This window comes from Aspergillus glaucus (genome assembly GCF_001890805.1).
Source record: "Aspergillus glaucus CBS 516.65 unplaced genomic scaffold ASPGLscaffold_2, whole genome shotgun sequence".
Lineage (NCBI taxonomy): Eukaryota > Fungi > Ascomycota > Eurotiomycetes > Eurotiales > Aspergillaceae > Aspergillus > Aspergillus glaucus.
The window spans coordinates 1,545,505-1,558,954 of NW_019170454.1; the positions used below are offsets into that span (position 1 = coordinate 1,545,505).

The following is a 13,450-nucleotide window of genomic DNA, read 5'->3' on the forward strand; positions in this document are numbered from 1 at the left end:
TTTTTGTAATGCATTGATATCCTACGTTCTTTTTCGATATAGATCCCACAGTGAATCCTTCGGCAGAACAGCAAAATAGAAGCTGATATGAAATGTGGTGAATCGTGAAATGGAGACTCCTCGAATAGCCGTACTTGGTTCTTTCAATCCAAGTGCGTACGATCGTGTCAGTCTTATCTTTCATTGCATGCTATGGTATTGGTCTGTGTTCTATATATTGAATTTTTGATATTGAAACAGGAGTGGTATATATATATAAGTATCTCGGGCTTTATGTTCATCTGGTATATATTCCGCATTTCCAGTCATGTACTCTGTTGCAAGCCGCAACAGTTAGTATCCAAGTCTCATGTTTCTAGAATCCAATGATATACAAAAGTAGAGTAGAGTGAACATACATCCATATGCAAAGCCACTCCTCCATATACAACATCTCACCCTATCCAAACTCCACAAAGCAAAATCAATGAACCAACCGAATCTCCCTAACCCCCGGCGTCCACTCCTTCAACCCCTCCCCAACACTATACCAAAACCTCAACCGAACACACTCCCTCCTCATCCCCTCCGCATCCCCCTTCTCAACCATCGCCCCAAGCACCTTAACCCCCTCCTCAACCCTCTCCCGATTCTCCCCCTTCATCTCCTCAATAACCTTCTCCGCCTCCTCCCCCGACCCCTCTTCCTCGGCAAGTTCCTCGATTTTCTCCTGAACCTCCATAACAGCCATCAACGTCTCCGGGTCGAGCGCTTGCTTGTCCGTTGCCGCGGATTCCTCGGCCGTTACGTCGATGTTGTGTTGGATCTTAAGCAAGTACTGCGCGCGCGCGAGCGGATCGGAGAGCGTGCGGTAGGCTTCGTTTAGCAGCGCGGAGAGCGCTTCGGCTTTTTGCTTCGGTGCGCCGGGGGGGTATTTATCTGGGTGGGTGCGGTTTTGGAGGGAGAGAAATTCGGCGCGGAGGGTGCGGAGGGGGATGTCGAATTTTGTTTCTAGGTTTGGGGGCGGGCCTGAGGGGAGGGTTGAGGGGAAGAGGGTGTAGTAGTTTGTGATGTTGATGTTGGGGATGTCGTTTTCGGTGTTGTTGTTGAGGGTTTGGGGGGTTGTTGTGAATGCGCGGAGGGCGGGTTGGTATGCGCGATTTGTGAATGATTGGGATAACGGCGTTGAGCCCGGCCGGAGCCGTTGGAGGGTTGTTCGTAGGGCAGCCATTGTGGTCGGATCGACTATTGACAGTGCGTAGGAGTTCCTGTGAGATCGGAGATGGTTCGAGGCCGATTTTATGCTTAGTAAGGATGATGTCATTTTAACTAGTAACTAGCTCTAGAATACATTTTGGACATTGAATTCTTCAATTAATTGACTGGGAATAGGTATACAGGACTATTCAATCCCCCACAACTTCACCGTCCGATCATGCCCACAACTAGCAATCCATTGCGCATCGTCGCTGATATCCGTACTGAGAACATTGCCCGCATGTCCGCTCAGCGTCTTCACCAACGACCAGTCATCCGCGCTGAACACGTTGACGTTCTTATCGAACCCACTCGTCACAAAGAATGACCCTGACTTCTTCGGCTGTACCGGTTCTGGTTCCTTCACCGTCATTGTGGGAGTGTCGACATCCATTCCGCCCTCAGTCGTTGGCAGATAACCCGTGGATTCGGCGCCCTTGTACCATCGCAGGTCCGAAACGATACTCTTGTGTGCTCCGATGCCCCCGGTACTCTTTACCTGACGCAGATCCCAGCACTTCACCCATCCATCTGCGGAACCGGACAGCACTCGGTACCCGTCTACACCCCAGTCGAGGCCGAAGATGTCCCGGATGTGGCCCTCGAGAATCATCACCGTCCGTCCTGTGCGCAGATCCCAGATACGGCCGATACTGTCGAGACCACCACTGGCAAGTAGTGAGCCATCGTTGTTGAATGCTACCGTGTAGACTTCTCGCGAATGGCCCTCTTGTAGTAGTAGTTCCTGTGTCGTCTCCACGTCCCATAGTCGCCAGGTCGTGTCGTACGAGGCAGATGCGACATATCGCCCCGAGGGATGGAATTCGGTCCGGCATACACGCCCAGAGTGTCCGGACATGGTCGCCAACGGTTGTTCCTGGTCCAATGACCACAGTGCCACATTTCCTTCACCTCCGCCAGAGACCAGGTTAACCGACGATTCAGACACATTGGATGAAGGCAGTGTCGCTCCCGGAAACCATGACAAACCACCAACCCGATCCGTATGTCCTTTCCGACTCCCTTTTTCTTCGAGGTTGGGCACGCTCATCAAGCGGATACCGCCAGACCAATTTCCCGTAGCAATCGTCTGTCCGTCCGGCGCAAATCGACATATACCGACCGGCCGGTCTCCCGCAATCTGCGACCCGTACAAATCAAAGCCCTGGATCTTCTCCTTAATAGCCTTGCGGTGCTTAATATGCGTCCGTAGCGGTATAGTCGACTCCTCCCGTTGCCGTGCCACGCGCGCCTTCGCCCGCGGCAGCGAGAACCTTGCCATATCCTTCCTCGCCTCGAGCAACGCATCCCCTCCCTCCGTATAAAACTCCTCCTGCTGATCCCCTTCCTCTTCCTCCTCGTCCTCCGCCTCCGCCATTGTGATGTCCATACCCGCCTCAAGGGCCGCGGCCTGCTGCTGGTCCGCCAGATCTGTCAAATGCTCCCGCAATCGGTCTCGTCGGTCGACAGGGCGTTCGCCAAACAGCGTAATCGGTTCGCCAAGCTCTCGTAACCGTGCGCGCACGCGGTTGTCGTCTGTCGGGACGGCCATGGCGGCTGCTCTGCGTTTTCGTTCGAATTGGGACAAGATGGCGGAGGCTCGTTCGGCGGGGATACCCGCTGCTGATGGGGGGAGTTCATAGTCGCGGTCGACGGCTGTTGCAGTTGTTAGTGACAGCGCGTTGGGAGGATTTGGTACTTACGGATGTTGGCCAGGTCGATGCCATCGTCCTATGTGTTCATGTTAGTACGTGTTCTGGCTGATAGATTGATGGTGAGAACAGAGTGAAGATTGAAGGAATGGGGCAAGCTTACCTCTGTCTCCTCGACGAAGGCCTGTCTCGCGGGGTGCATCATCTTGTCGCGGGTTTGAGCAGATCGAACAGTCACAGAATATTTTTATTCTTCCAGTGTTGTGTCCAGCAGTTGATGAGATCGTTTGGCCTGCTGGTGACTGTTGAGCCTCTCAAAGTAGAGACCAATAAGTTAAGTGAAGCGCTGTGTTCTGTCCAGGTTTGATTTACGATGGAGAATTGGAGATAACTGCCAGAGGTAAGCTGCATTTAAGCCTCAGGCATTAATCACGTGGCTTAGTGCCATGGATCTCAGGCGTCTACCACATAACTGCACGAAGTGACTTCATTAAGCACAAAACCTATAGACATATCTAATCTTCATTCATTAATTCATTCCTTCTTATATTTGTATCTACTGTGTAAATTTTTCTATTTGAGGTGATCAAAAATTGACAAAGGCGGTCAACGCGATAAACTCGAGATCCTTATCGAGTGGCAGTTGGACTTTCACACACTCCCTCCCAACACACTCGTTCATTCGCTCTCTCTCGAAACCCTAGCAAAATCCAACTTCATGCCCCGGTTGGTGACCTCGCGTCTGCCCTTCTCCTCTCCAATGCTCCTGCAGTCCTCCGCCGTCCTTCGAGCCCTCCTATCGTTATCGGTATCAGTGTTGGTACAGGACAAGGGTCAGACATAAAAAGAAAACAGACACGGGACGGACAAACAGTGATGATCTTGAATTCGCCAAGTCTCGCTAGAGCGTGCTGCATTGCGTCTTGCAGTAGCCTACGCGCCGGTGCCAGAGAGAGATTAATATCTGCAGTATCGACATCGACATCGGTCCCGGCCCGGCGATTACGATTCTTTCATTCGACGCATCTGCGCGCTTCGAATCCGGCTTCTCCGGCGCGAATTAACTACAACGTTGCGGTTTCATCGTCCGGGAAAGGGAATCGTTTTCATCCCGTACGAAATGCATTCAACTTCGACTCCGCCGCGCAGGATAGTCTGGGCTTGACAATCGCCGAGAAGAACCCTTATCAGAGACGGAAAAAACGCCCGGATAGCGGCGCAGACGCCTTCTTCGTCAGCAAGATCGGCCACGACCAACAAACAGAGAAAAACACAAATGGCGCACTCGCCTTCGCCGTAGCAGACGGCGTAGGCGGCTGGGAAGAACACCGCGTCGACCCAGGCGACTTCTCCCACGGCCTATGCGGGTACATGGCCGAATCAGCACTATCATGGCCCTCGCCAGCAGACAAACTGCGCCCCAGACAAATCCTAGAAATGGGCTATGACCGGGTCATCGACGACCAAGCCATCCCCGCCGGCGCCAGCACCGCCCACGTCGGGGTAGCCCTGCCCGACGGCCGCGTCGAACTGGCCAACCTAGGCGACTCAGGTTCCGTCCTCCTCCGCCGCGCCGCCGTACACCATTACACCCCCTCACAGACCCACGGCTTCAACACACCCTACCAACTCAGCGTGATCCCGCAGCGCATGCGCGCCCAGGCAGCCATCTTCGGCGGCGCATACCTCCAAGACACCCCGCGCGACGCAGCAATCACAAACCTACACATGCAACACGGCGACGTCCTCATGCTCGCCACAGACGGCGTCTTCGACAACCTCAACAACCAAGAGATTCTCAAAATCGTCAACAGACAAATGATCCTCGCAGGCGCATGGACGGGCTCCGCACCAGACTACAGCATCAAAGTCTCCGATGACCTTGAGCAGCTCACAAAGCTCGGTGGGCTAACGCACCTCCTACCCGCCGGCGCGGAGGGCGAGGACCAGCGCCCTGCAATGGAACCGTACACGCTGTCTTCGTTCCTGGCTGCTAGTGTCGCGGGGAATGCGAAGGTCGCTAGTGTGGATCGGAGACGGGATGGGCCGTTTGCGAAGGAGTACCAGCGGTATTATCCGTATGATCATTACCGCGGCGGTAAGGTCGATGATATTTGTGTTTTAGTTGTTGTTGCTGTTGAGGAGGGACGGCAGCAACAGCAGCAGGATGATTCTTTCTAGATCCGGTACAGTCCAGAGACCTTGCTTCTGACGTTGGATACTCCTTTTTCTTTTGTTCTCATCTGCATCCTTATATACACATGGGCATATTCATACATACACGGCAGGAACATCTTAGACTCACTGGCACTATATATTGACATTACTTTTCTTGTGGCGGTCATTGGTTTCATTCTTATCATCATTGGGACACTGGCATACAGCACATCCTTGGTAATGGATAGAGCATTATTATAGACTATTGATAGACAGTTTTATATGCATCCTTTTGACTTGTTTACACCTTGTTCTAATCCAGAATCCAAGGAATTGAAAGAATTTGAAGAATCTAACCTTTTCATTCAACCCAAAAGGAATTAAATAACCACAAGAAAAAACATGAATGGAGTTTAAACTACCCAGACTCAACGCATCACAAGATATTGAAAGGGATACCATCACTAGTTAAATAAAAAAAAAATTCCGGAGCATCACAATTAGCATAACCACACCAGCGATATGTTTATGCCGCTTCAGCGGCCTTCTCTTCAGTCTTTTCCTCGGTTTTTTCACCCTCCTTTTCTGGCTGCTCCTCTGCTGGCTTTTTTGTTGCAGCGGGCTTGTTTTTCTCTTCAGCCTCTGGTGCCTTTTCGGTCTCGGTCTTCTCTTCAGTCTTTTCTTCGGGTTTGCCCTCGGTCTTCTTCTCCTCTGGCTTCTCCTCGGGTTTCTCTTCGGCCCTTTCAGCCTTCTCTTCTTCCTTTGCTTCGCCCTCCTTGGGGGCGTCAGCTTCCTTGGGCTTCTCTTCTGGGTCCTTGGGCTTTTCCGCAGCATCAACATCGGGCATAGGCTCATCCAAGTGCTCGTTGCTCTCTTCATTGAGCTTCTTCTCTTCTTCCTTGGTGGGTGTGTCGACGCTGTCTTCCTTGGCGTGGCCGTTGGCCTTGGCCTTGCCTTCCTTGTTGTCACCGGGGGTAGGCACATCCTCAAGGTCGTGTCTCCACTTGGACAGCAGCGTCATCGCACGTTGCCGGATCTGGAGTTCTTCGTCCCTGGGGAGGGAGTTGAGCTTGACGATCATCTTCAGAACCTTGTTGATCTTGGTGACGCGGATGATGGCGACCTCGAGATCACCGTAGCTTTCCAGCTTGGAGATGTAGTTTGACATAGCCGACATTTCCTCCGCATTGGGCGGCGAGTCGCGAGAGATGAAGCCTTTTTGAAGCTTGTGGCGTATGTACAGAACTGCCAAGGTTAGCTTGTTGCTTAATCCACTCGAAACAATATATTGACATACCCTCTTTCTCTCTCTTGTTCTTGAGTTCTTGCGGGTCGATTGGCTTCTCGGGTTCCTTGGTCTCAGCACCCGTGTCCTCCGCATCCTCGTCACTGGCTGCCTTGCTGCCCTTCTTAGCGCTAGCAGATTGCTTGGACTTGCTGGCGCCAGTCGCCTTCTTTCCGGTACCCTCAGTAGGCGTCTTGGGTGTTGTCAGCTTCAACTTGGTGGTGGTCTTGGGCGTCTTTGCCGGCTGTTTAAGAACACATGTGAGCTTGCGCAAATAGTCAAACATGCCAGAGTGAGACTAACCTTCTCCTCCTCGTCTCCAGCATCCTTCTTGCGCTTCTTCGAGCTCTTGGGTTTCTTCGTATCGTCTGCATCCTCCATTTCGATATCCTCAGCACCATCATCGACAATGTCCATGCTCTTCCGCTTGCTCTTTTTCGCTTGCTTTTCAGCCTTGGCAGCGGCCCGGGCCTCTTGCTCCTCAATCTCTTGCTGCAGCGCAGCGTCATGATCCGCCAGAATGGTCTTAAAGTGTTCCAGGTCATGACCCTCTGCGGCCACGTGGTAAGCGGACAGAAGCTGCTTGGACTTGCCCTTTTCACTAACGTTCTTGCAGGTCTCGGGGTCAGTAGGGGTGAGGGCTGCGTTCTGGATCCAAGCACTATTCGTTATGTTAGCCTCTATCGTGAGAAACAAAAACCAATCGTAATTCAACGTACAATTCGTTGGTCTGGAAGAACATCACGGGGTAGGTCCTCTCATGGGCGCGCTTGCCGCCCTCCGCATATTCATCACGGATAGTTCCATCATCCCGATAGGCGCTCACTGGACGCGACTCAAGGAGACTCTGGGGGAGTATATCTTCATCACAAACAATGGATGGCCAAGGGGGGAAACTCCGAAGACGCGCCAGGTAGTACTCGCCAGGCTTCGCTTGCACTTGGTTGGCGATCGACTTCCTTCTGTTCGGCTTGGACTTGTGTTCCGGGATACCGCCAGACTTGCGCTTCGAACTCTTCTTAGCCGACGCAGGTATTCCGTTGGCTTCTGGTTGAGGAGCGGCTTCGGTTTTAGCAGGAGTAGCGGCGGCCTCTTGCGATTCCTTCGCGTCAATGGCCTCTGCAGACGCGCTGGGTTGTTCAGCAGGGGCCTCAGCAGGCTCCTTCTTTTCCTCAGCGGGTTCCTCCTTCTCCTCTGAGGCCTTCACGTCGTTCTCTGCTGATGACGAAACAAATCGAGTTAGCGACGTTACGTACGAAGGGGATGGATGACGGAAAGGCGGAGCAGAAATGGTGAAACCAGGGCCACAAAAAAAGAAAGAAAAAGAAGACCCGTCAAGGGATATTTACCAGATGGCTTTTCCTTCTCGGGCTCAGCAGCCTTCTCCGCCTCTTTCTCCTGGGGCGCTTCAGCAGCAGGTTGCTCAGCAGGTTTGGTCTCAGTGTCGGGCGCGCGCTGCTCCGCGACCTGCTCTCCAGCAGGGGCGGAGGCGGTGGGAGTGTCCTCAGCCATGATGCGCGACGGGACAGGTAATTGGAAGAGAAAAGAAGAGGAGACGTCAATGGAGTGGATGGAGGTTGAAGGGATGGTGGGAAACGGGAGTCCGTGGGAGAGAGAGAGAGAAGAGGAAGAGGAAAGGTAAGTGGTGGAGACAGGCGCGACGGGGAGGGCGACCAACGCGTGCACTGTCGGGGGACGCACAACTGCAAATGACGCAACCCCCGAGCTGCCAAAATCCACGCTCAACAGTGCCGAACGTCTGTTTGGAAGATGCGGACTTCAGACGCCCCTGTCATCTGCATGATATCTCTAAAAACATTTTCAATCGGCGTGAAGTATGAGTTATACTTCCGCTCAAAACCACCGATCAAAAGTCCAATCACGCCTCCCGATCCATCGAATGTAAAGGCGCCTGAGTCTCCCGGCAAGGAAAATGGGCTCGCAATACCGGACGTATCGGGCACGACATGCTCGTGAGTTATACGTCCTTGAAGTTGCCCGTGTGAGCCTCGCACTATCCGGGCTTGTTTGAGCAATTCAAGTACTCCTTGTATGAATCCCGTAGTTTTCCCACATTTATAAACGGTGTGTAATTTCATCGGGGTATGCTCCACCGCTTCTTTCAAGCTCACCAGGCCATCAAAATTCCCTTTCAACCCATGGTATGGGTATGGCTCATTGCTGATGATACTGCGTCTGGGGTCGATCGAGAGAAGCGCCCAATCAATGAATGCGTCATAGTCGTCATCGGCGTAGGGCTGTCTGCATGTGCGCTCTAATCCACTACCTGCCACTACGTGGCCGAGACAGTGGCCGCCAGTGGAGAAGAATGAAGCGTATTTGTTACGCACGTTTTCTGTTGCTTTGATTTGCTGAAGGATAGCACTGTGGTAATCTTCCTCCTCCTTCTCCGTCAAACACATCGTCGGAGCCTTGGTTTCTTTGTTCCAGACGGGATGCGATCCGCTGGAACTTCTCTGTGCGAATCGTTACCATCATCTGGTTTCGGCTGTTCACTGCTTCTAGAAGATCTTGCTCAGATGGTTGATTGAGTTTAAGCAATCGCTTGGCAAGGTGATCGTTAAAGTTGATGGGCATCCAACCCCAACGTGCGAGAGCTCTTCGGCCATATTTAGTATATTCAATACAGCCAGAAGAGGGGGGGGGGGGGACCCTTTCTGGCCCCTGGGACCGCTTTCGTTTTGTTGTCCTCCACAGGTCTGTAAACAACATGAAAACATGACAACCCGAAAAGCCGCCATGATTTGTCTCCGCTGAACTTTAGTTCAATCAGACCTCCTACGGTCCCCGTTCCGGCCTCGCTTTCGTCTAGACCCAGACTGACCCCGGGCCTAACAACATCCTTGCACACATCTAGGGGGATGATTGGCGCACCGTGCAGTATACTTTCGTTCTTCATAAAGAGGATAGAAACATCTGCGTCGCCATTTTCCGCAAGGATTCCCTTAATCTGTTGGGTATCCGTAAAGTAACGCCGCCTCACAGCATCCTTTCTCACGCTGACGATAATTGTAGGGGAATTATCCTCTGCCCGACTACTCCTCCTGTAGCGCCAACACTCTAGGCCCGTCCAAGTAAATATATTGATTCTGCTCAATATCTCCTGGTGTATGCTGTCCCACTTCGGGTGGATGGAGTCTTGCGGTAGGATTGGGAAGCACCTTGGAGGGATTTAGAGGGTTGCATCAATTATCTCGACGGAGAAGGTACAGTTCCAAATGATGGATTTAAAGATGGACTTCGTTAATCGTTTCCACATACGAGACTTCTTCCTTCCGTCTGAGATTATGAGGATCGTGGGAATGGGCTGAGCCCCTGGGCTCACCCGTGAACGGCGCCCTGTGACTGTGATGTTCACGAATGGTATCTCTTGGTATTCGACCATCCGACTGACCTCAGTAATGATCTTATTGAAACTTTTGACGTCGAATTGCGGTCCAAGGGCTTCGCTTTCACAAGGTAGGGAACATAAGTATGGTCCCCCAGCCCGTTGAGAGCCCTGGTAGAAGCCTTCGCGGTCTTCATTTGATGTATAACCGGAGTATATCGGCTCCCCGGAGGAGCATGAATAGCTAATCGCGTGGGCGGTAGATCGTGAGAAATTTGTTACATTCGACGTCGAGGACATTTTCGTTGGCTTTAGTTTTTGCGCATCGTCAGCAACTAGGGCACCATGAGAACGCAGAGAATGGCTTACAATAGAGCGGTAATCTAAAGTTCTTCTTTCTGGTTCCGTTGCGGCACCTGGTGGTCTTGCGTGCGATGTCAAAGTCTTGGTCTGGGAGAGAGGGTTTTTTTTTTTTTTTCAAAGAAAACAGAACAGAACTCGGGAGCGTTAATCGAACACGAAAGGGACAAACAAGACTCGCTTTCAGAGAGCAGAAAGAAACGGACAAGAAAAGAGGGAGATGGAAGAATAAGAAGACAAAGATGGAGCAGTGGAGCCTGTTAGGCAAATGGTTTACTCTAGGCACTGCCTATGACATATACCAGCAACTTTTCAATTGCCTACTCCTTTATAAGATGTAAATGCATTTACAACACTAGGAATACGATCATTAAGCATCCATTATTCACTCATCTGTATCAAGGTGATCTTCTCCATGCCTCTGCAATAACACAAACTGTGACAAGTGACATAGGGAATATACACTAGATTCCACTCCAACATCACACTATCCAGATAACAAATGCTTATGACCACAGTAATAATTGACTGCTGAAATAGAAGGGCATTTCTTATAATGGATCTTTGCTATTTGAACCATCATGGCTGGGCTGATTACTTTTGAAAAACTTCTTTCAACAATCGAACTATTGATATTGTCCGAGAAAACCAAGGGATTGAAGTCTATGTACACACAGAATGCTTCTAATCAACATTAAAAATAGGATACGGATATCTGAATGTACTGCCGCCTTGGACAGGAACTTGATACTGCAAGCAAATGCAAATTCAACTGGAGCGGTCAAAGAATATACAAGAGGTCATGATCAAAATTCGAAATAAGCGAAAAAAAAAAAAAAAAAAAAAAAAGAAGAGGTCAAGTGATCAAGAGGTCGAGATGATAAGAGGCGAGGAGGGCATATAAGAGAGCCGCTTACGACGGGAGAGTGGCATCGGGCGTGCTGTCATCCCAATCCTCTGCATCCCTAACACAGTCGACAATAAAATGTTCTGGCTTGTGTATCCGGACCAGCCAAAGGAAATAGTCTTCCAGGGGAAGCAAGTTGAGTAAGATGCCATTGAATGTCCATCCCAGCGCACATATCATCGCTCCCGCTACAGCATCCAGGATGAAGTGGTTGGCAGTCGCAACAATGGCGACCAGGATCAGAAACGGATACGCGAAGCCCACGAGGCAGCAAGCTAAACGGCGCCACGAGACCCTAAAGATTCGCGCGCATAAGTTTGAACCAGCAAGGGCCGGACGATGGCGGGGTGGAAGCGGAATAGTCATGATTGTGAATCCAATCATGAGGGAGTATCCAAAGTGCAATGATGGCATAGCGGCTGAAACAGACTGTCAGTTTTACTGGATTGAAACTAGGGGTAATGACTACATACCGTATTGGTTGCAGAACCGATTCTCAGTCCAGACACTACCCGCTCCATTTACTCCATGCACGGTATCAACAAAGCCATAGCTGCGTCCGAGCTCTCCATCGGGACCTTCAACGCTCGGATCACTCAGCAGACGAGGAGGCATGCACGGCCAGAAGGTAAACACCACAAAGGCAAAGAGGTTGCAAACCGCCAACGTTCGTCGTCGGGCCTGATAGAGACGTGTGCCTGCCGGGGATCCATCCGCTTCATCCCATGGTTTTCCCTCTCGTGATTCATCGATGCGGTTGCGTGTAGTGGTATAATAGTATAGCCAGACGAGGAAGGCGATAGTACCAGGAATATGGATGAACGAATACGTCCAATTGATCCAAGTCAACAAGGCAGAATGCTGGAGGAAGAATCCCTGAATCGATGTCTCCCAGAAGATGCCAATCTTCTCCTCGATCTTGATCAATTGCAACGCATGTTTCCTTGCGACGTCAACGGTATCATCTTTAAGAGTAAGTGCGGTAAATGCTCGGGCTAGTTGGTATGTCTGGTTCGATGGGTGTTGATTAGCTTTGTTCCAACGGTAATAGGGACAAGGGAACCATACCCAGTATACTAAAGCCCAGTACCAAACTTCGACCAGGAACGGAAACTTCTGAAGGACGCGACTAAGCAGGCGATCCTGGAAGACGGCAGTATTGGGCGTGGTGACATTGAGAGTAGCCGTAAAGAAACGAATCTGACGTTTGCGCCATCGGTCTTCGGGTGGATGCAGCAGGGAAGGCGACCAAGCGGTTGGTGAACCCAACAAACTGTTTTGATCCGAGTCTGCGTAACCAGCCTGACCCGATTCTAAAGAGTCAGGGGAGGGCGAGCGAGAGGGGGCGTTGTCTTTTTGCCAGCGTGTTGTTCTGCGTATGCGAAAGCGTTTAGATCGATTAATCCAGGTACCTCCAAACAGGAGGACGATGACCACCAGCGGCTCCAAAATGGCGCCAACTCCCATGGTGGTAATTATGTTGAAGGAAGATACCGTTTATTTCCAACGAAACATAAGAGTAAATATAAGTAAAAAGTGAAGGATGGCCAAGAGGAAGAAGAGCCAAGAGAGCAAAAAAAAAAAAAAAAAAAAAAAAAAAAAAGCGAGTAAAACCGGGAAACAACGATTATGTTAAATGAAGAAAGTATGGGTAAGAGGGAGGATAACTTGTTTGCCCGGGTTGAAGCAATGTCAGACAGTCTTTCCTCTTCATTATTATGCTTATGCCTAATATAAGCTGAAAGGATATCCCCACTAGCACCTCAGCCAGTCAGCAAGTGTCTTGGTTGGGCCACAGAAGGAGCTATTGGACTTTACGGGAAGGTACGCCGTGTGTGTGTACTTCGTATTACTCCGGAGTACATTTTTTTTTTTTTTTTTTTTGCTGACTGCATAATACACTAACCAACTAGCGACGAACACATCTCAGCCGGGAAGGTTCTCATGTGTATCCCGTAAAGGTACCTCGGAGGCTGACATTGGCCGATCACCCCGATCTTCCCGCATCTATCTCTGCCCTATGGCTTATGCGCTTGTGTTGTGCATAATGTGCACAATTCTCGGGGGTCGGTGACTTTATTACCCGATATATCTCGGGACCGGAGATCCCTGTCCGTCTTCCGTGTCCACGGAGCAATATTCTATCCGGACCTGCACCCCCTGCGCTCTACCAGTTCTCGGATCATTGAAATATGAAATATCGGACACACTGAGACATCCTCGGATCTTGCTAATATGCTTCGTATAGAGTGTCCCAAATGGCTGTATCTGGTTTCTCTCTACAGACGAGCACCATGGTAATATGGACCAATAATGTCTACACAGCATGGCTGGCGCATTCTCTAGTATCGACTACAAGTACGGAGTATTTCCTGAGGTGTTTCTCCTTATGGGATCTACAGGGTTCTTATACCTCCGACAATCGCATGTCAGATGCTCCCGGACCGGACAGTATGTTTGATCTGCAATCACCCCATGGCGGATCCTTGATTCCCCATATATCG

At 50.8% G+C, this 13,450-nt stretch overlaps 7 protein-coding genes across 7 annotated transcripts; 1 reads left to right on the plus strand and 6 right to left on the minus strand.

The window, feature by feature from the left end:
- Positions 1-235: 235 nt before the first annotated feature.
- On the minus strand, positions 236-1,214 carry ASPGLDRAFT_42435 (J-type chaperone JAC1). Its single transcript, XM_022545604.1, has one exon. The coding sequence runs from the start codon at positions 1,208-1,210 to the stop codon at positions 464-466; it is 747 nt and encodes a 248-aa protein (XP_022405516.1). The 5' UTR covers positions 1,211-1,214; the 3' UTR covers positions 236-463.
- A 167-nt stretch (positions 1,215-1,381) lies between these two features.
- ASPGLDRAFT_22303 (putative pre-mRNA splicing factor) lies at positions 1,382-3,093 on the minus strand (the record flags this gene model as incomplete). Its single annotated transcript, XM_022543168.1, has 3 exons — positions 1,382-2,892; positions 2,940-2,967; positions 3,052-3,093. 3 exons carry the CDS (start codon positions 3,091-3,093, stop codon positions 1,382-1,384), a joined length of 1,581 nt encoding a protein of 526 aa, XP_022405517.1.
- A 343-nt stretch (positions 3,094-3,436) lies between these two features.
- On the plus strand, positions 3,437-5,399 carry ppmA (type 2C protein phosphatase PTC7). The gene has a single exon (XM_022545605.1). The coding sequence runs from the start codon at positions 3,765-3,767 to the stop codon at positions 5,067-5,069; it is 1,305 nt and encodes a 434-aa protein (XP_022405518.1). The 5' UTR covers positions 3,437-3,764; the 3' UTR covers positions 5,070-5,399.
- Positions 5,400-5,571: 172 nt separating this feature from the next.
- Positions 5,572-7,842, minus strand: ASPGLDRAFT_31945 (PWWP domain protein; the record flags this gene model as incomplete). The annotated part of the gene is made up of 5 exons (XM_022544122.1): positions 5,572-6,290; positions 6,343-6,574; positions 6,634-6,991; positions 7,050-7,545; positions 7,680-7,842. 5 exons carry the CDS (start codon positions 7,840-7,842, stop codon positions 5,572-5,574), a joined length of 1,968 nt encoding a protein of 655 aa, XP_022405519.1.
- A 230-nt stretch (positions 7,843-8,072) lies between these two features.
- ASPGLDRAFT_31946 (uncharacterized protein) lies at positions 8,073-8,753 on the minus strand (the record flags this gene model as incomplete). Its single annotated transcript, XM_022544123.1, has 1 exon — positions 8,073-8,753. The coding sequence occupies one exon, from the start codon at positions 8,751-8,753 to the stop codon at positions 8,073-8,075; it is 681 nt and encodes a 226-aa protein (XP_022405520.1).
- Positions 8,754-9,252: 499 nt separating this feature from the next.
- On the minus strand, positions 9,253-10,414 carry ASPGLDRAFT_42440 (uncharacterized protein). Its single transcript, XM_022545606.1, has 2 exons — positions 9,367-10,414; positions 9,253-9,314 (listed from the first exon to the last, which is right to left on the minus strand). The coding sequence occupies exon 1, from the start codon at positions 9,977-9,979 to the stop codon at positions 9,524-9,526; it is 456 nt and encodes a 151-aa protein (XP_022405521.1). The 5' UTR covers positions 9,980-10,414; the 3' UTR covers positions 9,253-9,314; positions 9,367-9,523.
- Positions 10,415-10,864: 450 nt separating this feature from the next.
- ASPGLDRAFT_42441 (phosphatase PAP2 family protein) lies at positions 10,865-12,511 on the minus strand. Its single transcript, XM_022545607.1, has 3 exons — positions 12,015-12,511; positions 11,420-11,954; positions 10,865-11,365 (listed from the first exon to the last, which is right to left on the minus strand). Exons 1-3 carry the CDS (start codon positions 12,411-12,413, stop codon positions 10,953-10,955), a joined length of 1,347 nt encoding a protein of 448 aa, XP_022405522.1. The 5' UTR covers positions 12,414-12,511; the 3' UTR covers positions 10,865-10,952.
- Positions 12,512-13,450: the final 939 nt, after the last annotated feature.